General features: G+C 44.9%; 1 protein-coding gene across 1 annotated transcript in view; it reads right to left on the minus strand.

Moving 5' to 3' along the window:
* Positions 1–25,271, minus strand: part of LOC115120214 (metabotropic glutamate receptor 7-like) — a 398,512-nt gene that overhangs the window by 110,122 nt on the left and 263,119 nt on the right. The window contains exon 7 of the mRNA XM_065000748.1: positions 19,391–19,530. Within this exon, the coding sequence (XP_064856820.1) occupies positions 19,391–19,530 (140 nt within the window). The remainder of the gene's footprint in view (positions 1–19,390; positions 19,531–25,271) is intronic.

The raw sequence follows: 25,271 nt of genomic DNA on the forward strand, positions 1-25,271 counted from the left end.
GAGTTCTTCCTTGTTCTTCCTTTTTTCCTCTCTACAAAGAGGACAGAATGTTAAGGAGACCATGGTAAACTATATCAAAAATATAAAATAGGCATTTTTCATCTGTTTTGAGCCTCCATTTCATCAGGAAGAGGAGGAATACAAATTAGAAGAGGAGGAGGAGGAAAAGAACATGGAAGAGGAGGAGGAGGAAGAGGAGGAGGAAAATACCATGGAAGAGGAGGAGGAGGAGGAGGAGGAGGAAGAGGAGGAGGAAAATACCATGGAAGAGGAGGAGGAGGAAGAGGAGGAGGAAAATACCATGGAAGAGGAGGAGGAATAAAAAAAGAGGAGGAAGAGGAGGAGGAGGAGGAGGAAAAGAACATGGAAGAGGAAGAGGAGGAGGAAAATAACATGGAAGAGGAAGAGGAGGAGGAAAATAACATGGAAGAGGAAGAGGAGGAGGAAAAGAACATGGAAGCGGAGGAGGAGAAAGAGGAGGAAGAGGAGGAGGAATAAAAAAAGAGGAGGAAGAGGAGGAGGAAAAGAACATGGAAGAGGAAGAGGAGGAGGAAAATAACATGGAAGAGGAGGAGGAGGAAGAAGAGGAGGAGGAATAAAACATTGGAGGAGGAGGAGGAGGGGGAGGAGGAGGAGGAGGAGGAGGCGGAGGAGGAGGAGGAGGAGGAGGAGGAGGAGGAGGAGGAGGAGGAGGAGGAAAATAACATGGAAGAGGAGGAGGAGGAGGAGGAGGAGGAGGAGGAGGAGGAGGAAAATAACATGGAAGAGGAGGAGGAGGAGGAGGAGGAGGAGGAGGAGGAGGAAAATAACATGGAAGAGGAGGAGGAGGAAGAAGAGGAGGAGGAATAAAACATTGGAGGAGGAGGAGGAGGGGGAGGCGGAGGAGGAGGAGGAGGAGGAGGAGGAGGAGGAGGAGGAGGAGGAGGAGGAGGAGGGAGGAGGAGGACAATAACATGGTAGAGGAAGAGGAGGAGGAGGAGGCGGAGGAGGAGGAGGAGGAGGATGAAAATAATGTGGAAGAGGAAGAGGAAGAAAAGAACATGGAAAAGGAAGAGGAGGAGGAGGAGGAAGAGATCATGGAAGAGGAAGAGGAGGAGGAGGAGGAAGAGATCATGGAAGAGGAAGAGGAGGAGGAGGAGGAAGAGATCATGGAAAAGGAAGAGGAGGAGGAGGAGGAAGAGATCATGGAAGAGGAAGAGGAGGAGGAGGAGGAAGAGATCATGGAAAAGGAAGAGGAGGAGGAGGAGGAAGAGATCATGGAAGAGGAAGAGGAGGAGGAGGAGGAAGAGATCATGGAAGAGGAGGATCAGCGGAATCTGTTGATGCAAGAAAGGAAGATAAGATTTTTCGGAATTCCATATCGACTACTAATTCCTACTCCCAAACCTGTCCTGTAGACCTGAGAGGATAGGATAGGGGATTAAATAGGTGGAAGAGTACATTGTGGTGTAGGGAATGTTGAGTCAGGTATTGGGTCTGTGGACAACAGAACAGCTCATGCACATTTACTCAATACGCGTAGCCTGAAGTTATTTTCCATTCAAAGTTCACTTAGAAAGTACAAGTATTTTGTACATTCTGTTTTCGTAGGCACCAAAGGAAAAAGTCCATTGGTGGGTCACATTCCAAAACAAGACGGAAAAGTATGAAATGAAAGGTTTTTTCTTTTCTTTCTTTTTTTTGCTGTTGCTGTTTTTAGAAGTTGAATGAATTTGATGAAAGACCAATTACTTGCGAACCGCATGTGTTATTTTATCAAGGATAAAACACAGCCAAACCAAATGTCTGTGGTCTGTTAAATTCCATTCTAGAGGCCAGCACACTTGATATGATGCAAACAAAACAACACAGAATATGAAAACATCACTGAAGGTGTTGAACAAACTATTCTCAAACAAGCAACTCCTTTGGGGCAGCAAAGTTTCTGGCAGGGACAATCTCTGGCCCTAGAGCCTATTTACTGTGCTCTAGTTGCTTCTTTACCATAAAAACATGACCATAACTGCTTTACGTCAAGGAAGGGTCCGATATGCTACCGTTGGAATTCCTTCTGGTGTCTCCCGAGTGTCACAGCAGTCTGAGGTACTGTAGCGCTTGAGGCATCACTACAGCCCCGTGTTCAATCCCAGGCTGTGTCACAGCCGGCGTATGACCGGGAGATCCATGAGGCTACGCACAATTGGCCCAGCATCATCCGGGTTAGGGGAGGGTTTGGCCCAGCATCATCCGGGTTAGGGGAGGGTTTGGCCCAGCATCATCCGGGTTAGGGGAGGGTTTGGCCGCCCGGGATTTCATTGTCCCATCGTGCTCTAGCGACCATTTGTGGCCGGCCGGGTGCCTGCAAGCTGACTGTGGTCGCCAGCTAAACGGAGTTTCCTCTGACACATTGGTGCTTCTGGGTTAAACGAGGAGTATGTCAAAAAGTAGCATGGATCTCGACTTTTGCCTCTCCCGATTCCATAGGGGAGTTGAAGTGATGGCAGCACAAGACTGTAACTACCAATTTGGATATCACTAAAAAGCTGGTTCTGGCGGCATGCATTGAAACGCATGGCTTTCTTTTGCAAAATAACAATGAATTAACAGATTTACTGTATGTTCAAACAACATATAACATCACATTAAGGTAGTGGGACGTTCACTGTGTGATCTATTTTGCTCCAGAGAAGAAGAGGCTGATTGTTTCCTCATTGGCGCAGACGCCAGCCTAGCTTCTAAATAACGTTAGCTAGCTATCAAGCTAGCCAGATTTACTTAGCAGCTGTACATAGCCCACAGACCTTGCTACTAGGACCTTGGATTGTCCCGGGAATGTGACTGTTTGAATTCCTTCTGTTTGTTGCTGCAAGGAGTAACAGTGTAGCCTACGTTGCTATCGTGATAAAGACCAAAACCAGCGGGAGTACCATTGAGGACAATAGTGTCTATTTATGGTTAAGGATCTTTTAAACAAACACAAATAGTTCCACAAGCAGTTGTTACAACAACAAGAAATTGCGTCCAAATACTAATAAAAGTATGTCAACTAATAAAATAATGGACGATCTGACCAGAGAACAGTTTGTTGAAAGAGTACATCTGTTCTGTGTGTGAATCCACGATATCAATGAAGGATAAATGAAATAAACTCGAGGGACAATCCTGGTGGAACAACATTACTGTGACCAAAGTTGCAGATGAGACCTGGATGTAGTCTGAGGACAAAGTGAGGGAAACGATTCATGAGCAACTGAAGATGGACCACAGAAAGATTGAGGAGGGACTGGAAAACTAACCACTGGCCCAAATGACAGGCCCAGGCCTATAGTGGTCATGCTTCGGAGGTGCAAGGACAAGGTTGTTGTCTTGAGTCAACAAGTATTCACCTCCATTCTTTTGGCAATCCTAAATAAGTTCATGAGTTCAATAAGCTCAGCATCCGGCCCCACAAGAGGATCCAGAGTGCTTGATCACCCTCTGCAACGGGACTCTGGACTTCCTGACGGGCAAACCACAGGCTGTGAGGATTGGCAACAGCACCTCCTGCACACTGAATCTTAACACAGGGGTGTTTCCTCAGTCCTCTGCTCGACTCCCTGTTCACCCACGACTTCTTGGCTTTCCACCAACTCCATCATCACGTTTTCTGACAACGCCACAATTGTAGGCCTGATAACCAACAGCCTATAAGGACGAGATAAGTGAACTGGCATTGTGATGTCATGACAACAACCTCCCCCACAATGTCAGCAAAATAAAGGATTTGATTGTTGACTTCGGGAAGCAGAAGGAGGCCACACAACCCAGTACACATCAGTAGGACTGCAGTAGAGAGAAAACCAGTACACATCAATAGGACTGCAGTAGAGAGAAAACCAGTACACATCAATAGGACTGCAGTAGAGAGAAAACCAGTACACCTCAATAGGACTGCAGTAGAGAGAAAACCAGTACACATCAGTAGGACTGCAGTAGAGAGAAAACCAGTACACATCAATAGGACTGCAGTAGAGAGAAAACCAGTACACCTCAATAGGACTGCAGTAGAGTGAAAACCAGTACACATCAATGGGACTGCAGTAGAGAGAAAACCAGTACACATCAATAGGACTGCAGTAGAGAGAAAACCAGTACACATCAATAGGACTGCAGTAGAGAGAAAACCAGTACACATCAATAGGACTGCAGTAGAGAGAAAACCAGTACACATCAATGGGACTGCAGTAGAGAGAAAACCAGTACACATCAATAGGACTGCAGTAGAGAGAAAACCAGTACACATCAATAGGACTGCAGTAGAGAGAAAACCAGTACACATCAATAGGACTGCAGTAGAGAGAAAACCAGTACACATCAATGGGACTGCAGTAGAGAGAAAACCAGTACACATCAATAGGACTGCAGTAGAGAGAAAACCAGTACACATCAATAGGACTGCAGTAGAGAGAAAACCAGTACACATCAATAGGACTGCAGTAGAGAGAAAACACTGCATCACCGAGAGCGTGACTGGTTGTATCACGGCCTGGTATGATAATTGCTTCCATCCACGACCGCAAGGCCCTCCAGCGAGTGGTGTAGATGCCCAGTACACACACACACACACACACACACACACACACACACACACACACACACACACACACACACACACACACACACACACACACACACACACACACACACACACACACACACACACACACACACACACACACACACACCATACTGTAACTGATGCTACCAGACTCTTATTATACTGCTCAGTTTATACTTTTCTACTATTGTTTACAGATTAATTCACAATTCCAGTGGGTCATAAGTTTACATACACTCAGACTGTGCCTTTAAACAGCTTGGAAAATTCCAGAAAATTATTTCATGACTTTAGAAGCTTCTGATAGGCTAATTGACCTCAATTGGAGGCATTGCCTCTTTGCTTGACATCATGGGAACATCAAAAGAAATCAGCCAAGACCTCACATTGTTTTTGCAGACCTCCACACGTCTGGTTCATCCCTGGGGCCAATTTCCAAATGCCTGAAGGTACCACGTTCATCTCTACAAACAATAGTATGCAAGTATAAACACCATGGTACCATGCAGCTGTCATACCTCTCAGAAAGGAGACTTGTTCTGTCTCCTAGAGATGAACGTACCTTGGTGCGAAAAGTGCAAATCAATCCCAGAACAACAGTAAAGAACATTGTGAAGATGCTGGAGGAAACAGGTACAAAAATATCTTTATCCGCAGTTAAACAAGTCCTATATCGACATAACCTGAAAGGCCGCTCAGCAAGGAAGAAGCCACTGTTCCAAAACCACCATAAAAAAAGCCAGAATTCGGTTTGCAACTGCATATCGGGACAAAGATCGTACTTTTGGGAGAAATATCCTCTGGTCTGATGAAACAAAAATAGAACTGTTTGGCCATAATGACCATTATTATGTTTGGAGGAAAAAGGGGGAGGCTTGCAAGCCGAAGAACACCATCCCAACCGTGAAGCACAGGGGTGGCAGCATCATGTTGTGGGGTTGCTTTGTTGTCAGGAGGGACTGGTGACCTTCACAAAATAGATTGCATTATGAGGTATGTGGATATATTGAAGCAACATCTCAAGACATCAGTCAGGAAGTTAAAGCTTGGTCGCAAATGGGTCTTCCAAATGGACAATGACGCCAAGCATACTTCCAAAGTTGTGGCAAAATGGCTTAAGGACAACAAAGTCAAGGTATTGGAGTGGCCATCACAAAGCCCTGACCCCAATCCTGTATCAGTTACACCAGCTCTGTCAGGAGGATTAATGGGCCAAAATTCATCCAACTTATTGTGGGAAGCTTGTGGAAGTCTACCTGATACGTTTGACCCAAGTTATACAATTTAAAGGTAATGCTGCCAAATACTAATTGAGTGTATGTAAACTTCTGACCCACTGGGAATGTGATGAAAGAAACAAAAGCTGAAAAACATAATTATCTCTACTATTATTCAGACATTTCACATTCTTAAATTAAAGTAACTGACCTAAGACAGGACATGTTTACTACGATTAAATGTCAGGAATTGTGAAATGCTGAGTTTAAGTGCATTTGGCTAAGGTGTATATGTAAACATCCGACTTCAACTGTATATGTAAATTGCAGACTTTTGTCTGTAAAGTCTTTTTCGTTACATGCCAGCCCACAGTAAGACTAGCTGTCACCAATGGCGTCGGCTAATGGGGATCCCAAAAAAACAATAACAGGACAAACTCTGGTGGAACCTCTCCTAGACTAAGAGGACACGTGTGAGCCTCCAGAGTGGCGCAGCGGTCTAAGGCTTTGCAGTGCTAGCTGCATTACTACAGATCCTATGTCGCAGCCGGCCGCAACCCGGGAGACCCACGAGGCGACGCACAATTGGCCCAGCATCATCCGGGTTAGGGGAGGGTTTGGCCCAGCATCATCCGAGTTAGGGGAGGGTTTGGCCCAGCATCATCCGAGTTAGGGGAGGGTTTGGCCCAGCATCATCCGAGTTAGGGGAGGGTTTGGCCCAGCATCATCCGAGCTAGGGGAGGGTTTGGCCCAGTATCATCCGGGTTAGGGGAGGGTTTGGCCCAGCATCATCCGGGTTAGGGGAGGGTTTGGCCCAGCATCATCCGGGTTAGGGGAGGGTTTGGCCCAGCATCATCCGGGTTAGGGGAGGGTTTGGCCCAGCATCATCCGAGTTAGGGGAGGGTTTGTCCGGCCCGGGATGTCCTTGTCCCATCGCGCTCTAGCAGTAGTAGTCCTTGTAGCGGGCCGGGCGCATGCACACTGACACGGTCGCCGGATGTACGATGTTTCCACCGACACATTGGTGTTAATGTGTCAAGAAGAAGTGCGGCTTGGCTGGGTTTTGTTTCAGAGGTTACACGGCTCTCGACCTTCACCTCTCCCGAGACCGTACGGGAGTTGCAGCAATGGGACAAGACTGTAACTATTGGATATTACAAAATTGGGAGTAAATTGATTGATTCAGGAGACAGTTTTGGCAGTCAAAGTCCTTGTCTCCCGAGGGTAACAAACATTTGACTCATCCTCAGTCACAGTTTTAAGGGGATGCTGTGAATTTGACAGTAAATTACAGGTAACTCAGCAGACCTACTGTAATCTAAATACTGTATCCAATCAAGTACTGTGTAATGACACAAGGTACAATTCCATATAATTTATTGTATTATACTGTAAAACGTTAATGCTACTGTAAATGTAATGAATGGATGAATGAATGGATGGATGGATGGAATTCAGTGAGCGGATTGGGGTTTGTGTTTCACTGTATTTACTGTTATTGGATGGGATTGGTAGCAGCAGGTTGGATGTGATTGGTAGCAGCAGGTTGGATGGGATTGGTACCAGCAGGTTGGATGGGATTGGTACCAGCAGGTTGGATGGGATTGGTACCAGCAGGTTGGATGGGATTGGTACATGCAGGTTGGATGGGATTGGTACCAGCAGGTTGGATGGGATTGGTACCAGCAGGTTGGATGGGATTGGTACAAGCAGGTTGGATGGGATTGGTACCAGCAGGTTGGATGGGATTGGTACAAGCAGGTTGGATGGGATTGGTACCAGCAGGTTGGATGGGATTGGTACCAGCAGGTTGGATGGGATTGGTACAAGCAGGTTGGATGGGATTGGTACCAGCAGGTTGGATGGGATTGGTACCAGCAGGTTGGATGGGATTGGTACCAGCAGGTTGGCTTTTATAACACTTACAGTTCTAGAGGCCTTGACAAAGGCTTCCAAACTGGCAGCGACTACAGGGCTATACAGATCAGAAGGGCATGGAGAAGGTTTAAAGGTTTAAGACTAGATGCCACTCCAATCTGTCCCCTACACATTGTTAATTGATGATGCTACCACATACTTTTTAAATTGGTACATCATTTTCACTGACAGGTGCAACAAATATAACCTCTTATAAGGCACGACTTAACATACGTTAGTTCGGGAGACATGTATGGCAGGTAGCCTAGTGGTTAGCGCATTGACTAGTCACCGAGAGGTTGCAAGATCAAATCCCCGAGCTGACAAGATAAAAATCTGTCATTCTGCCCCTGAACAGGCAGTTAACCCATAGTTCCTAGGCCGTCATTGTAAATAATAATTTCTTGACTTGCCTAGTTAAATAAAAAAATTGCCAGAGAAAACAATGTCGTGCACCCACTAGTGATCAAAAGGGTTTTGACACTCCATTAGAAATATAGCAATTATTTCACTACTCACAAAATGTTCCCACAATGCAACATCATTTACACTAATGTGCATTAAAACTTTTCATAGTATTTTACTGTTGATAATATCCAAGATTACTGTATAAATTACAGTTTGTCTGTTACAATGCATTTGAACCTGTTTCCCAATCAGCACTCTATATTCCAAACATAGTGAACTACTTTTAAACAGAGTTCTATGGGCCCTGGTGGTCAGAAGTAGTGCATTATCCCTATGGGCCCTGGTCAGAAGTAGTGCATTATCCCTATGGGCCCTGGTCATAAGTAGTGCAGTATCCCTATGGGCCCTGGTGGTCATAAGTAGTGCATTATCCCTATGGGCCATGGTGGTCAGAAGTAGTGCATTATCCCTATGGGCCCTGGTCAAAAGTAGTGCATTATCCCTATGGGCCCTGGTCAGAAGTGGTACATTATCCCTATGGGCCCTGGTCATAAGTAGTGCATTATCCCTACGGACCCTGGTCAGAAGTAGTGCATTATCTCTATGGGCCCTGGTCAGATGTGGTGCATTATCCCTGTGGGCCCTGGTCGAAATTAGTGCATTACCCCCATGGGCCCTGGTCAGAAGTAGTGCATTATCCCCATTGACCCTGGTCGGCAGTAGTGCATTATCCCTATGGACCCTGGTGGTCAGATGTAGTGCATTATCCCTATTGGCCCTGGTGGTCAAAAGTAGTGCATTATCCCTATGGGTCCTGGTGGTCAGAAGCAGTGCGTTATCCCGGTGGGCCCTGGTGATCAAAAGTAGTGCATTATCCCTATGGGCCCTGGTGGTCAGAAGTAGTGCATTATCCCTATGGGCCCTGGTGATCAAAAGTGGTGCATTATCCCTATGGACCCTGGTGGTCAGAAGTAGTGCATTATCCCTATAGGCCCTGGTCAGAAGTAGTGAATTATCCCTATGGGCCCTGATCAGAAGTAGTGCATTATCCCTATGGGCCCTGGTCAGAAGTAGTGCATTATCCCTATGGGCCCTGGTCAGAAGTAATGCATTATCCCTATGGGCCCTGGTCAGAAGTAGTGCATTATCCCTATGGACCCTGGTCAGAAGTAGTGCATTATCCCTATGGGCCCTGGTGGTCAGAAGTAGTGCATTTTCCCTATGGGCCCTGGTGGTCAGAAGTAATGCATTATCCCTATGGGCCCTGGTGGTCAGAAGTAGTGCATTACCCCTATGGGCCCTGGTGGTCAGAAGTAATGCATGATCCCTATGGGCCCTGGTGGTCAGAAGTAGTGCATTACCCCTATGGGCCCTGGTGGTCAGAAGTAGTGCATTACCCCTATGGGCCCTGGTGGTCAGAAGTAGTGCATTTTCCCTATGGGCCCTGGTGGTCAGAAGTAGTGCATTATCCCTATGGGCCCTGGTGGTCAGAAGTAGTGCATTTTCCCTATGGGCCCTGGTCAGAAGTAGTGCATTTTCTCTATGGGCCCTGGTGGTCAGAAGTAGTGCATTTTCCCTATGGGCCCTGGTGGTCAGAAGTAGTGCATTACCCCTATGGGCCCTGGTGGTCAGGAGTAGTGCATTATATAGGGAAGAGTGGGGAAACAAGCTGAGCCTGAATGTTCTGTAGGAATCCCAGTAGACGAGATCAAGATCAAAGATCATTGCTGCTAATAGAGATGACAGAGATGATCGTATCACTCAAACATGAAATAGTTCTCCAGATCTGAAGAGTGTGACAGTATCAGACATACTCAAGTTATTAATTCATACTGAAGAGAGAAAAAAAATCGTATCAATGCTTGTTAGAGCACTGGGGTTAAATTCCCTCCGTGTTGAAAACTACTGAGTGTCAGAGTTGAGGTACATTTAAACCAGAGAGACATTAGACAGCTTAAAAGCCTAAAAAGTTTTTTTTTTCTTTTTAAGAAAATGCTAATTTAAGCCCAGGCAAATGAAGATTGTGTAACATCCATGAATTATTAAATGGTTGGATCTGCTTGAAACATGAAGAAATTAAACTCACTACAGTTAGTTGCTGCCTCTCTCTCCTTCCATCTCTACCTATACCCAATATCGCTGAGTTGGTGTCCGAAATGGCACTGTACTCCCTATGCAACATTTGATCAGAACCCAGTGAGACTTGGGCCTGGGTTCCCAAAAGCATCTTAAAGCTAAGTTCATCGTTACAACTTATTGTAGTAGCATTGTTAAAATCTCTGAGCTGTTTTCCCAAAACCGTTGTTATTAACTTTGCACTTGAAAACACTGGTAATCGCCTGCCTCAGATCACTGGTAGAACAGCTAAGTGGATCGTAAAGATGATTTATGTATTTTTGCCCTCACGTGTCACTCAATACACATTAGATCTCCGTTAAACATTTATCCTGTTTATCTCTGTGACCTGCGATGACTTCAGAACAAAGTTCACTACAAATAAAAAGTGACCTATGTCTTTGCAATTAATACAAATAAAATATGCTTCAAATGAAAACCTAGATGACTGCGTTAAAATCAAAACATATTTAAATACCTTAGATATTCAATCAGTTTTGCTACTTAATTTGTCCCTATATTTTGTGACATGTAGCCTAAAATGTGACCTGATGTGCCGAATCGGTGATTTAAGTCATTTGTATTGGGTAAGCATTAGAATAAGCCGCAGCAATAGGTGGAATTATCTCTCTGTGAGCTGATCTGTTGTCACTATTGTGAAATCATACTAACGTTAAGGTAATATTTGAATGGAGAAAGCTGATCTCAGAGCTTGCTTGCCTGTCTGTCTGTCTGTCTGTCTGTCTGTCTGTCTGTCTGTCTGTCTGTCTCTCTCTCTCTCTCTCTCTCTCTCTCTCTCTCTCTCTCTCTCTCTCTCACTCTCTCTCTCTCTCACACTCTCATACTCTCACACTCTCTTGCTCTCACGAACACTCTGTCTTCATCTCTCTATCACTCTCGCTCTATCTCTCTCTCTCTCTCTCTCTATCTCTCTCTATCTCCCTCTCTCTCTCTGTGTCTGTCTGTCTGTCAATCTCTCTCTCTCTCTCTCTCTCTCTCTCTCTCTCTCTCTCTCTCTCTCTCTCTCTCTCTCTCACACTCTCACACTCTCACACTCTATTGCTCTCACGAACACTCTGTCTTCATCTCTCTATCACTCTCTCTCTATCTCTCTCTCTCTCTCTATCTCTCTCTATCTCCCTCTCTCTCTCTGTGTCTGTCTGTCTGTCAGTCAGTCAATCTCTCTCTCTCTCTCTCTCTCTCTCTCTCTCTCTCTCTCCCTCTCTCACACTCTCTTGCTCTCACGAACACTCTGTCTTCATCTCTCTATCTCTGTAGATGGCTTGTAAGTGTGCATTCAAAATGGATAAAGTAACAGTTCATGTTCTATGTAGCGTGATCTCTGCTGTTTAACTTAAGCAGTAAAAACCCTACCTATACATCCAGTAGCTCAAAATGACAAACTAAGGCGACTTCATTTGACTTTGTGTCTTTGCCAGTCACATAATCCCAAACACCCCTTGTCCGAGTGGTTCAGTCATTGAGCCCTACAGCCTATTCCCCACACTGGGCATAATGATGCAGAGATGACATTTTCACGGGGAGCTAAGGGGCCCGTCCTTGGAGTCTGGAGCTGGAGTCATCCGTGACTCATCCTTAGTGTCCGGGGAGACCGGGGAGAGATGAAATCATGCCAGGGACATAGGCTGTGTCCCAAACGGCACCCATGTTGTCTATTTAGTGCACTGCATAAGGAATAGGGTACCAGTTTGGGACGCAGGTACACAGAGTTCCCCTGAGATACTGGCAAGGATGACAAATGAACTGTGTACATGGTATTCCATAAAGCCAAATCGATTTGGGGATCGAAAAGCAAACGCCCTACTGTTAGAGCTATAATACATGTGTTGGTAGGGTGAACATTACAAGTTACAAATACATAAATAGCTACAAGCAGCTATGACGGGGTTCAAGCTGTGGGCCATATTTGCCACCATCGGGGGGAAAGAAGTTGACACATTGGATGAGCTATTTCTTTACTCCTTACCACACTTGCCAAATATCAGAATTCTAAATCAAACAGATCATGCAAAACGCTTTTCAAGAATTTTGGAAATGTTTTTATGACGTTGACTTTAAGAGGTTAAAACATTCTTCTCCAGAACCGCTGGACCAATCAGCGCCAAGTTTGATACATCTTTAGAACTTCAGACACAAAAAGCTCAAACAATATGGTTGCCATTTTATGAACTATTTTATTCTGTCCATCAGCATCAACATGTGGCCAAACTGAACCATACAGTAAAAGTTAGATAGATATCCCGTTGTCGTTAGTATGTGTATAAGTTGTATTGTTTATAAAAGATCAACAAATACAAGTACATAAAAATAAAAAAAAGCATATCCTTTGAGCATGTGCGCCACATTTCGTCACTATGAGTCAAACAGATCAAGAGAGATAAACAGATGCCCGTTATAGCGTCACCAAGTGGTCGATCTGAATGTGATACGTTGAGTCTTGACAGTTTTTTTTGGAACATGTGTTACCTTGTTTTTGTTACAAAAACACATTTCTGTGCCAGACCCCGCCCACATGAATGTTTATTGGTCACATTGTTTGACATGCTATCCTGGGAAACATTGTGAGAGCTTGGTCCATAGATGACATCTATCAACTTTTGTGCCGATCGGTCATTCGGTGCCAGAGGAGTATTGGTTTAAATGTTTTTCACAAAATTCTAAATGGAGGACCTGAACGGTCCATGAGGCAAATTTGTTCCTTGAGAGGGACGTACGTACTAGATTTTCACCCTCTAGGTCGCACGGGCATGACCTTTTAAAGTTGCATTTTCAATCGCTTGTTAGAGCGCCACAAAGTGGCTAATTGGCATGACATTGCATGAGAGGGTGTGGCCCTTGGCCCTTTACCATCATGTCAAGTTGCACCCCTTCCTGGGCATTATACCAAGGGACAAGACTAGCAGTTATTAACATAATCAATCTCTTCCTCTTTACATTAACGAATATGAGCACAAAATAACAAACATGCCATCTATAATCTACGTTGATCTATTTGCATGTTTCCACAGCTCCATGTGTCGCCAGCCCACTAGCAAGTTTGAAATGTCACTGCGTACCAAATAGCACACTATTCCTTATGAATGGCACCCTATTCCTTATAAATGGCACCCTACTCTTTATAAATGGCACCCTACTCCTTATAAATGGCACCCTATTCCTATTCCTTATAAATGGCACCCTATTCCTTATAAATGGCACCCTACTCCTTATAAATGGCACCCTACTCCTTATAAATGGCACCCTATTCTTAATAAATGGCACCCTATTCCTTATAAATGGCACCCTATTCCTATTCCTTATAAATGGCACCCTATTCCTTATAAATGGCACCCTACTCCTTATAAATGGCACCCTATTCAAAGTGCACGCCTTTCTAATCGACCTGGCCCGGGTATCCTGGAACGATATTGACCTCATCCGGTCAGTAGAGGATGCCTGGTTGTTCTTTAAAAGTCATTTCCTCACAATCTTAAATTAGCATGACCATTTCAAAAAATGTAGAACGAAGAACAGATATAGCCAATGGTTCACTCCAGACCTGAAAGCCCTCGACAAGCACAAAAACATCCTGTGGCATACGGCGTTAGCATTGAATAGACCCTGCGATATTAAACTTTTCAAGTCAGGAACCAATACACACAGTCATTTATGAAAGCAAAGACTATCTTTTTCAAACAGAAATTTGCATCCTGTAGCTCTAACTCCAAAAAGTTCTGGGACACTGTAAAGTCCATGGAGAACAAGAGCACCTCATCCCAGCTGACCACTGTACTGAGGCTAGGTAACACTGTCACCACAGATAAATCACCCCCCCCCCCCCCCCGCAGCTACTTGCCCGAGCCTCCCCAGCTCCTCCTTCACCCAAATGCAGATAGCAGATGTTCTGAAAGAGCTGCACAACCTGGACCCCATATCAGCTGGGCCAGACAATCTGGACCCTCTCTTTCTAAAATGATCCGCTGCCATTATTGCAACCCCTATTACTAGTCTGTTCAACCTCTCTTTCAAATTGTCCGAGATTCCTAAAGATTGGAAAGCTGCGGTGGTCATCCCCCTCTTCAATGGTGTGTGACACTCTAGACCCAAACTGTTACAGACCTATATCCATCCTGCCCTGCCTTTCCAAAGTCTTCGAAAGCCAAGTTAACAAACAGATTACTGACCATTTCGAATCTCATTTTACCTCTCCGCTGTGCAATCTGGTTTCTGAGCCGGTCACGGGTGCACCTCAGCCATGCTTAATAACCTGTTAAGGCTACCCCTGATTACTGCCCCTTCTGGAGGAATTCGGTACCCATATAAAACATGATACATTTTTGTCAGAAGTTGCTAATATATGCATATAAAAAATATTATCGAATAGAAAACACTCTAAAACTTCTAAAACCGTTTAAATTTTGTCTCTATGTAAAGCAGAGGCGTGTAACTGTGAGAATCGCGCGCTCACGAGACGTTCAGCGTGCCGAAACGTCTCGGTCACGCCAAAAAAAAGTGTGCCCTATGCGCGCTCTGCAGTTTTTCTCTCTTTTCCTCAGGATGGACTGAACAACGTGTGTTTCTCTGTTCGCCCTCACCATTGCTGTAGACCTTTATAACATGTTAAGGCTTAATTATGAACATAGTTTGACAAGTTTACTCGACATATAATATATACTTTCGACGTTTTGGTGCGCATCCACTGGTAATTTGCCTACATTTCGACCGAAATGTGGCTAGTTTGAGAACCGAAAGACACAGACTTGAAAACTGAACGCTAATTTGGTGAGTATTAACCCTTCCAGGTCTTCTGATGGAAGAACAGCAACGGTAAGGGAATATTTATGTGTTAATTTTGGGTTTCTGTCGACTCCAAGATAGAGGAGTCATTATGCTAAATGGGAGCGCCGACTCCCTATTATAGCCTAGTGAACGCCAAATGTAACGTTAAAAATAAATGTAACACAGCGATTGCATTTAGAAGAAGTGTTTCTTGCCATACATATGTAAAACATGCATATTTAGTCAAAGTTTATGATGTGTATTCCTTGTTAGCTGACGTTATCTGCCGGAGCTATTTATTTCTCCTGACATTGCAGTAGCATTTTTTGAACGATGCATAATTGTAAACAGAGATTTATGGATATATATGGCATATTATTGAAAAAAAATGAATGTACTGTGTAACATGTTATATTACTGTCATCTGATGAAGATTTCAAAAGGTTAGTGAAATGATTTTTCTTTTAATCCTGCGTTTGTTGATTGCATATTTTTTCCTACTTGGCTATGCTAATGAGGTATGACTGCAGTGGTGGTTGGACATAAATATGTGCTATGTTTTCGCCGTAAAACATTTTAGAAATCTGACTTGCTGGGTAGATAAACAACTTGTTTATCTTTCATTTGAGCCATTTTTCTTGCTAATCTGTGGAGGTTAAATATTTGTAGGATTATTTCTTGCGTTCCCTGCACCACATTACAGCTCAGGGGGTGTGGGGGGGGGTTCCCAAAGTGGAACTAGTGACCATTTCGAATCTCATTTTACCTCTCCGCTGTGCAATCTGGTTTCTGAGCCGGTCACGGGTGCACCTCAGCCATGCTTAAGGTACTAAACAATATCATAACCGCCATCGATAAAAGACAGTACTGTGCAGCCGTCTTCATCGACCTGGCCAAGGCTTTCGACTCTGTCAATCACCGTATTCTTATCGGCAGACTCAATAGCCTTGGTTTCTCAAATGACTGCCTCGCCTGGTTCACCAACTACTTCTCAGATAGAGTTCAGTGTGTCAATTTGGAGGGCCTGTTGTATGGACCTCTGGCAGTCTCTATGGGGGTAACACATGGTTCAATTCTCGGGCCGACTCTTTTCTCTGTATATATCAATGATGTCGCTCTTGCTGCTGGTGATTCCTTGATCTAGAAACTAGAATTGGCTTCCTATTTCGCAACAAGCCTCCTTCACTCACGCTGTCAAACATACCCTCGTAAAACTGACCAACCTACCGATACTCGACCTCAGCGATGTCATTTACAAAATAGCCTCCAACACTCTACTCAGCAAACTGGATGGAGTCTATCACAGTGCCATCCGTTTTGTCACTAAAGCCCCATATACCACCCACCACTGTGACCTGTATGCTCTCGTTGGTTGGCCCTCCCTACATATTCGTCGCCAGATCCACTGGCTCCAGGTCATCTATAAGTCTTTGCTAGGTAAAGCCCCGCCTTATCTCAGCTCACTGGTCACCATAGCAGCACCCACCTGTAGCACGCGCTCCAGTAGGGATATCTCACTGGTCACCCCCAAAGCCAACACCTCCTTTGGCTGCCTTTCCTTCCATTTCTCTTGCCAATGACTGGAACAAATTGCAAGAATTGCTGAAGTTTGAGACTTCTATCTCTCTCACTAACTTTAAGCATCAGTTATCTGAGCAGCTTACTGATCGCTGCACCTGTACACAGCCCATCTGTAAATAGCCCATCCATCTACCTACCTCATAGTAGCCCATCCAACTATCTACCTCATATTGTTTTTATGTACTTTTTCTGCTCTTTTGCACACCAGTATTTCTACTTGCACATCATCATCTGCAAATCTGTCTCTTCAGTGTTAATTTGCTAAATTGTAATTACTTCGCTACTATGGCCTATTTAATGCCTTTTGCACACACTGTATAAAGATTCTTCTATTGTGTTATTGACTGTACGTTTGTTTATGTGCAACTCTGTGTTGTTGTTTGTGTCACACTGCTTTGCTTCATCTCGGCCAGGTAGCAGTTATAAATGAGAACTTGTTCTCAACTGGGCTACCTGTTTAAATAAAGGTGAATTTATTTTTAAAATGGCACCCTATTCCCTATAAATGGCACGCTATTCCCTATAAATGGCACGCTATTCCCTATAAATGGCATGCTATTCCCTAATAATGGCTTCCTATAAATGGCACCCTATTCCCTATAAATGGCACCCTATTCCCTATAAATGGCACGCTATTCCCTATAAATGGCACGCTATTCCCTATAAATGGCACCCTATTCCCTATAAATGGCACCCTATTCCCTATAAATGGCACGCTATTCCCTATAAATGGCACGCTATTCCCTATAAATGGCATGCTATTCCCTAATAATGGCTTCCTATAAATGGCACCCTATTCCCTATAAATGGCACCCTATTCCCTATAAATGGCACGCTATTCCCTATAAATGGCACGCTATTCCCTATAAATGGCACGCTATTCCCTATAAATGGCACCCTATTCCCTATAAATGGCACGCTATTCCCTATAAATGGCACGCTATTCCCTATAAATGGCATGCTATTCCCTAATAATGGCTTCCTATAAATGGCACCCTATTCCCTATAAATGGCACCCTATTCCCTATAAATGGCACGCTATTCCCTATAAATGGCACGCTATTCCCTATAAATGGCACCCTATTCCCTATAAATGGCACCCTATTCCCTATAAATGGCACGCTATTCCCTATAAATGGCACGCTATTCCCTATAAATGGCATGCTATTCCCTAATAATGGCTTCCTATAAATGGCACCCTATTCCCTATAAATGGCACCCTATTCCCTATAAATGGCACGCTATTCCCTATAAATGGCACGCTATTCCCTATAAATGGCACGCTATTCCCTATAAATGGCACCCTATTCCCTATAAATGGCACGCTATTCCCTATAAATGGCGCGCTATTCCCTATAAATGGCACCCTATTCCCTATAAATGGCACCCTATTCCCTATAAATGGCACGCTATTCCCTATAAATGGCACGCTATTCCCTATAAATGGCACGCTATTCCCTATAAATGGCACCCTATTCCCTATAAATGGCACGCTATTCCCTATAAATGGCATGCTATTCCCTAATAATGGCTTCCTATAAATGGCACCCTATTCCCTATAAATGGCACCCTATTCCCTATAAATGGCCAGCTAATTCTTGATTTCGACTGGCTGAGAAGCGCTGCCTGCCTGTCTGTCTGTCTCGTCCCGACTCCCGACACGTTCATTACTGTAGATCGAATTTGAATTTTGAAACAATTTTGCAAATGTTGGCGAGACAGGCAGGAATGTTTATTCTCCGCTGTTGAAAACTAAATGTTAGTCTAAAAGAAATGTGAGATAATGTCTAGTGGAGATCAAGTTTATAAATTGCCTGGCTGGGCTGATGAGACAGTGAATTGTCCAGTCAGATGGAACAGAGCAAATAGGCATTTTAACGTCATAGATTTAACCGGTGGTAATTTATGGAATAGACACGGAATGGAATGTGGTTTTAACCAATCAGCATTCAGGATTAGACCCACCCGTTGTATGATTCTTTTTACATGCTGACCACACCGGCAACATTGTGTGCGCAAGCATGAATCATTTCATCCAAACTGCTCACGCGCGTCAATGAGCATCTGCATAGCCAGGCGCTATAATAGAGCGTACATTTATTTTAGTGCCTGGTGCACTGCAAGTCCTGCCTCTCCCATCTCCTCTCTGGTTATTAGGAGCATATAGACATATACACACGTGGGTGAATAAAAGATGAACGAGAACCACACTCCAGTCTTTTGCAGTAATACACATTAAAGTTGGTTGCCAATCGCCATATTAAATCCACAGAAGAAGAAAAAAGAAGAAGACTGAACTAGGAGAGAGTACAAGGAGAGAGTACTAGGAGAGAGTACGAGGAGAGAGTACGAGGGGAGAGAAGTAGGAGAGAGTACTAGGAGAGAGTACGAGGAGAGAGTACTAGGAGAGAGTACGAGGAGAGAGTACAAGGTTAGAGTACTAGGAGAGAGTACTAGGAGGGAGTACGAGGAGAGAGTACGAGGAGAGAGTACGAGGAGAGAGTACAAGGAGAGAGTACTAGGAGGGAGTACGAGGAGAGAGTACGAGGAGAGAGTACGAGGAGAGAGTACTAGGAGAGAGTTCGAGGAGAGAGTACGAGGAGAGAGTACTAGGAGAGAGTAGACAAACTCAACATGCACACAATAACGTAACAGAGTATCCCTGTCGAAGACACACTCAGACCACTAGGATGCCCTCTTGGTGTAATGGTGTAATGGTTTTAAGACGATGGGTTACTACGCGGGAGACCTTGGTTCAAATCCCTCCGCTTGCATATACACACATCATCGTACTCACGTTGAGCTGTAATGTCTCTGTCCACTGTCCAATGTTCTTGTACCCCGGGGAGCTGTTGTTGTTGATCTGATACTGGAACAGGTCGTAACGTCCCGGAGCATCACCGTTCCTGTTGAAATTCACTGACGTCCCAGCACTTCCTGTAACGGGAGCAACGGCACAACTTGACGCTGCACTTTGTAAAAAGGCTGTGTTTCCTAACATGAACATATGTAACAGTATAACTTTAGACCGTCCCCTCGCCCATACCCGGGCGCGAACCAGGGACCCTCTGCACACATCAACAACAGTCACCCAATGAAGCATCGTTACCCATCGCTCCACAAAAGCCACGGCCCTTGCAGAGCAAGGGGAACCACTACTTCAAGGTCTAAGAGCAAGTGACGTCACCGATTTAGCGCGCACCACCGCTAACTAAGCTAGCCGTTTCACATCCGTTACACATATAATCACTTGGTTAGAGTTGCTGACAGGCTTAGCATTACCTCTTTCTCCCTCACCAGCTCACATCGAGACCGGACCCCTGTCTCTCGAAAACACACACGGCCGCCATCTTAGCAAGCCGCGCCCTCGAAAAGCTAGCCATATAATGAGGTTACCAATCCCCATAAGATACACATGAACATGCCTGACTGGTGCATGTATACAGGACCTTTCACACCCCTTGATTTCTTTCCACACATTTTGTTGTGTTACAAAGTGGGATTAAAATGGATTGAGTTGTTGTTGTTTTGTCAACGATCTACACAAAGAGTCTGTAATGTCTCAGTGGAAGAAACAGTTATGGAAAATAAAACACTAATATATATTTTGATTAGATAAGTATTCAACACCCTGAGTCAATACATGTTAGAATCACCTTTGGCAGCGATTACAGCTGTGAGTCTTTCTGGGTAAATCTCCGAGTGTTTGCACACCTTGATTGCACAATATTTACCCATTACCCATTAGATGTATATTGTGGAGTGACTACAATGTTGCTGATCCATCCTCAGTGTTCTCCTATCACAGCCATTAAACTCTGTCATTTAGGTTAGTTTTATGGAGTAAGTACAGTGTTGTTGATGCATCCTTAGCTTTCTCCTATCACAGCCATTAAACTCTGTAATTGTTTTGAAGGTGCCTGTTAGAAGGTTGACCCACCCACAATTCCTAGTAATCTGTCCGCAACCACCCGACTATATGTGATGAAGTGAAAATCGGAGGCCCTAACCCGCAAATATAAAACATGTGCTAATAGGATACATTCAAAGACGTAAGAACAATGTTTTTGACAGGGGGTGCAGGAATATATTGTTGCCTGATTTTTAGATACACTGGTTGATTTCTACTATGTTTCTGGTTGAAATACTATCTTCTCGGGAGATGCAGAAATAAATGAATAAATTAAAAATGTTGCCTAACATTTTAGTGTAACATTTTACTGCAAGAAATTCTTCATTCTACAGGAGTTCATATTAAGAGGTCACAGACGTACAGTCCGTGTCCAGATGTCAGTTTCCTGTTAACCCATCTGAACAGTAGGCTACAGTTCCCTTGACGTGCCATAGGCCTATTTGAAGTCCTCGTCTTGTGTGACTGTCTCATTTGTATAGCGCCTCACAATCATCACACGTACATATACACGGAACTAAATATAGCCTACAGTACATAACATACTCAGCTCAAGAATTAGCTTGGCAATCTGGACCCAGTAATAGAATATGGAATCCTCCTACAGAGATGGTACTTCTATATAAACTCTGTTAATCACACAACAGTAACTAGGACATTTAACTGCTTAATAGACTCCTTGTTTATTCCATGATACACCTGTATGCTTGAAAGTATCTCTTAAAGTCATATCAAGATTAGTTTGTCCAGAGATATTTTTAAGGGAAGAGATTTTATGGCAACAGTGACAGGGGTGATTATGGGAAGATACCAAGACAGTACAAAAGAGTGTGACTGCAGAGTCCCTGCTGTGCCTGCGTTGCTGTGTGGGCGGCGGATCGAAGCCTGTTGCCCCTTGCTAGCTAGTCGCTTCATGCTTCATTATCTCTTCTCACATGCTGACGGATGCCTCGACTCCCGCCGTCTCTGGGGTGAAGGAGTTTTAGAGGAGGAAGTATCTGCCTCTGTCTCTGGGGTGAAGGAGTTTTAGAGGAGGAAGTATCTTCCTCTGTCTCTGGGTTGAAGGAGTTTTAGAGGAGGAAGTATCTCCCTCTGTCTCTGGGGTGAAGGAGTTTTAGAGGAGGAAGTATCTCCCTCAGTCTCTGGGGTGAAGGAGTTATAGAGGAGGAAGTATCTCCCTCTGTCTCTGGGGTGAAGGAGTTTTAGAGGAGGAAGTATCTCCCTCTGTCTCTGGGGTGAAGGAGTTTTAGAGGAGGAAGTATCTCCCTCTGTCTCTGGGGTGAAGGAGTTTTAGAGGAGGAAGTATCTCCCTCAGTCTCTGGGGTGAAGGAGTTATAGAGGAGGAAGTATCTCCCTCAGTCTCTGGGGTGAAGGAGTTATAGAGGAGGAAGTATCTCCCTCTGTATCTGGGGTGAAGGAGTTTTAGAGGAGGAAGTATCTCCCTCTGTTTCTGGGTTGAAGGAGTTTTAGAGGAGGAAGTATCTCCCTCTGTCTCTGGGGTGAAGGAGTTATAGAGGAGGAAGTATCTCCCTCTGTCTCTGGGGTGAAGGAGTTATAGAGGAGGAAGTATCTCCCTCTGTCTCTGGGGTGAAGGAGTTTTAGAGGAGGAAGTATCTCCCTCCGTCTCTGGGGTGAAGGAGTTTTAGAGGAGGAAGTATCGGCCTCTGTCTATGGGGTGAACGAGTAATAGAGGAGGAAGTATCTCCCTCTGTCTCTGGGGTGAAGAAGTTATAGAGGAGGAAGTATCTCCCTCTGTCTCTCGGGTGAACGAGTAATAGAGGAGGAAGTATCTCCCTCTGTCTCTGGGGTGAAGGAGTTATAGAGGAGGAAGTATCTCCCTCTGTCTCTGGGGTGAAGGAGTTATAGAGGAGGAAGTATCTCCCTCTGTCTCTGGGGTGAAGGAGTTATAGAGGAGGAAGTATCTCCCTCTGTCTCTGGGGTGAAGGAGTTTTAGAGGAGGAAGTATCTCCCTCTGTTTCTGGGTTGAAGGAGTTTTAGAGGAGGAAGTATCTCCCTCTGTCTCTGGGGTGAAGGAGTTATAGAGGAGGAAGTATCTCCCTCTGTCTCTGGGGTGAAGGAGTTATAGAGGAGGAAGTATCTCCCTCTGTCTCTGGGGTGAAGGAGTTTTAGAGGAGGAAGTATCTCCCTCCGTCTCTGCGGTGAAGGAGTTTTAGAGGAGGAAGTATCTCCCTCTGTCTCTGGGTTGAAGGAGTTTTAGAGGAGGAAGTATCGGCCTCTGTCTATGGGGTGAACGAGTAATAGAGGAGGAAGTATCTCCCTCTGTCTCTGGGGTGAAGAAGTTATAGAGGAGGAAGTATCTCCCTCTGTCTCTGGGGTGAACGAGTAATAGAGGAGGAAGTATCTCCCTCTGTCTCTGGGGTGAAGGAGTTATAGAGGAGGAAGTATCTCCCTCTGTCTCTGGGGTGAAGGAGTTATAGAGGAGGAAGTATCTCCCTCTGTCTCTGGGGTGAAGGAGTTATAGAGGAGGAAGTATCTCCCTCTGTCTCTGGGGTGAAGGAGTTTTAGAGGAGGAAGTATCTCCCTCTGTCTCTGGGTTGAAGGAGTTATAGAGGAGGAAGTATCTCCCTCCGTCTCTGGGGTGAAGGAGTTTTAGTGGAGGAAGTATCTCCCTCTTTCTCTGGGGTGAAGGAGTTATAGAGGAGGAAGTATCTCCCTCTTTCTCTGGGGTGAAGGAGTTATAGAGGAGGAAGTATCTCCCTCCGTCTCTGGGGTGAAGGAGTTTTAGAGGAGGAAGTATCTCCCTCTGTCTCTGGGGTGAAGGAGTTATAGAGGAGGAAGTATCTCCCTCAGTCTCTGGGGTGAAGGAGTTATAGAGGAGGAAGTATCTCCCTCTGTCTCTGGGGTGAAGGAGTTATAGAGGAGGAAGTATCTCCCTCTGTCTCTGGGGTGAAGGAGTTTTAGAGGAGGAAGTATCTCCCTCAGTCTCTGGGGTGAAGGAGTTATAGAGGAGGAAGTATCTCCCTCTGTCTCTGGGGTGAAGGAGTTATAGAGGAGGAAGTATCTCCCTCTGTCTCTGGGGTGAAGGAGTTATAGAGGAGGAAGTATCGGCCTCTGTACAGCTCTCTGTCTGTCTAACACACTGACCTGTACAGCTCTCTGTCTGTCTAACACACTGACCTGTACAGCTCTCTGTCTGTCTGACACACTGACCTGTACAGCTCTCTGTCTGTCTGACACACTGACCTGTACAGCTCTCTGTCTGTCTGACACACTGACCTGTACAGCTCTCTGTCTGTCTAACACACTGATATGTACAGCTCTCTGTCTGTCAGACACACTGACCTGTACAGCTCTCTGTCTGTCTAACACACTGACCTGTACAGCTCTCTGTCTGACACACTGACCTGTACAGCTCTCTGTCTGTCTAACACACTGACCTGTACAGCTCTCTGTCTGTCTAACACACTGACCTGTACAGCTCTCTGTCTGTCTAACACACTGACCTGTACAGCTCTCTGTCTGTCTAACACACTGACCTGTACAGCTCTCTGTCTAACACACTGACCAGTATAGCTCTCTCTCTGTCTAACACACTGACCTGTACAGCTCTCTGTCTGTCTGTCTGACACACTGACCTGTACAGCTCTCTGTCTGTCTAACACACTGACCTGTACAGCTCTCTGTCTGTCTGTCTGACACACTGACCAGTACAGCTCTCTGTCTAACACACTGACCAGTACAGCTCTCTGTCTGTCTGACACACTGACCTGTACAGCTCTCTGTCTGTCTGACACACTGACCTGTACAGCTCTCTGTCTGTCTAAACACACTGACCTGTACAGCTCTCTGTCTGTCTAACACACTGACCTGTACAGCTCTCTGTCTGACACACTGACCTGTACAGCTCTCTGTCTGTCTAAACACACTGACCTGTACAGCTCTCTGTCTGTCTAACACACTGACCTGTACAGCTCTCTGTCTGTCTAACACACTGACCTGTACAGCTCTCTGTCTGTCTAACACACTGACCTGTACAGCTCTCTGTCTGTCTGTCTGACACACTGACCTGTACAGCTCTCTGTCTGTCTGACACATTTACCTGTACAGCTCTCTGTCTGTCTAAACACACTGACCTGTACAGCTCTCTGTCTGTCTAACACACTGACCTGTACAGCTCTCTGTCTGTCTAACACACTGACCTGTACAGCTCTCTGTCTGTCTAAACACACTGACCTGTACAGCTCTCTGTCTGTCTAACACACTGACCTGTACAGCTCTCTGTCTGTCTGACACACTGTCCTGTACAGCTCTCTTTCTGTCTAACACACTGACCTGTACAGCTCTCTGTTTGGAATAAAAATGTACTTTGGGGCGATTTTGTATTTGATTTACACAACATGCCTACCACTTTGAAGATTCAAAATATTTTTTTTTTATTGTAAAACAAACAAGAAATCAAATACAAAAAAAAAACAGAAAACTTGAGCGTGCTTAACTATCCCCCCCCAAAAGTAATTACTTTGTAAAGCCACCTTTTGAAGCAATTACAGCTGCAAGTCACTTGGTGTCACACCCTGATGTGTTTCACCTGTCCTTGTGATTGTCTCCAGGTGTCGCCCATCTTCCCCATTATCCCCAGTGCATTTATACCTGTGTTCTCTATTTGTCTGTTGCCAGTTGGTCTTGTTTGTTTGACTTTTGTGTCTCAGCGCCTGCTTTTCCTTGTCTCTCTTTTCTTGCTCTCTCAATTTTAACCTTTGCCTGTCCTGACTCTGAGCACGCCTGCCTGACCACTCTGCCTGTCCTG

Source organism: Oncorhynchus nerka, linkage group LG15 (genome assembly GCF_034236695.1).
Source record: "Oncorhynchus nerka isolate Pitt River linkage group LG15, Oner_Uvic_2.0, whole genome shotgun sequence".
NCBI lineage: Eukaryota > Metazoa > Chordata > Actinopteri > Salmoniformes > Salmonidae > Oncorhynchus > Oncorhynchus nerka.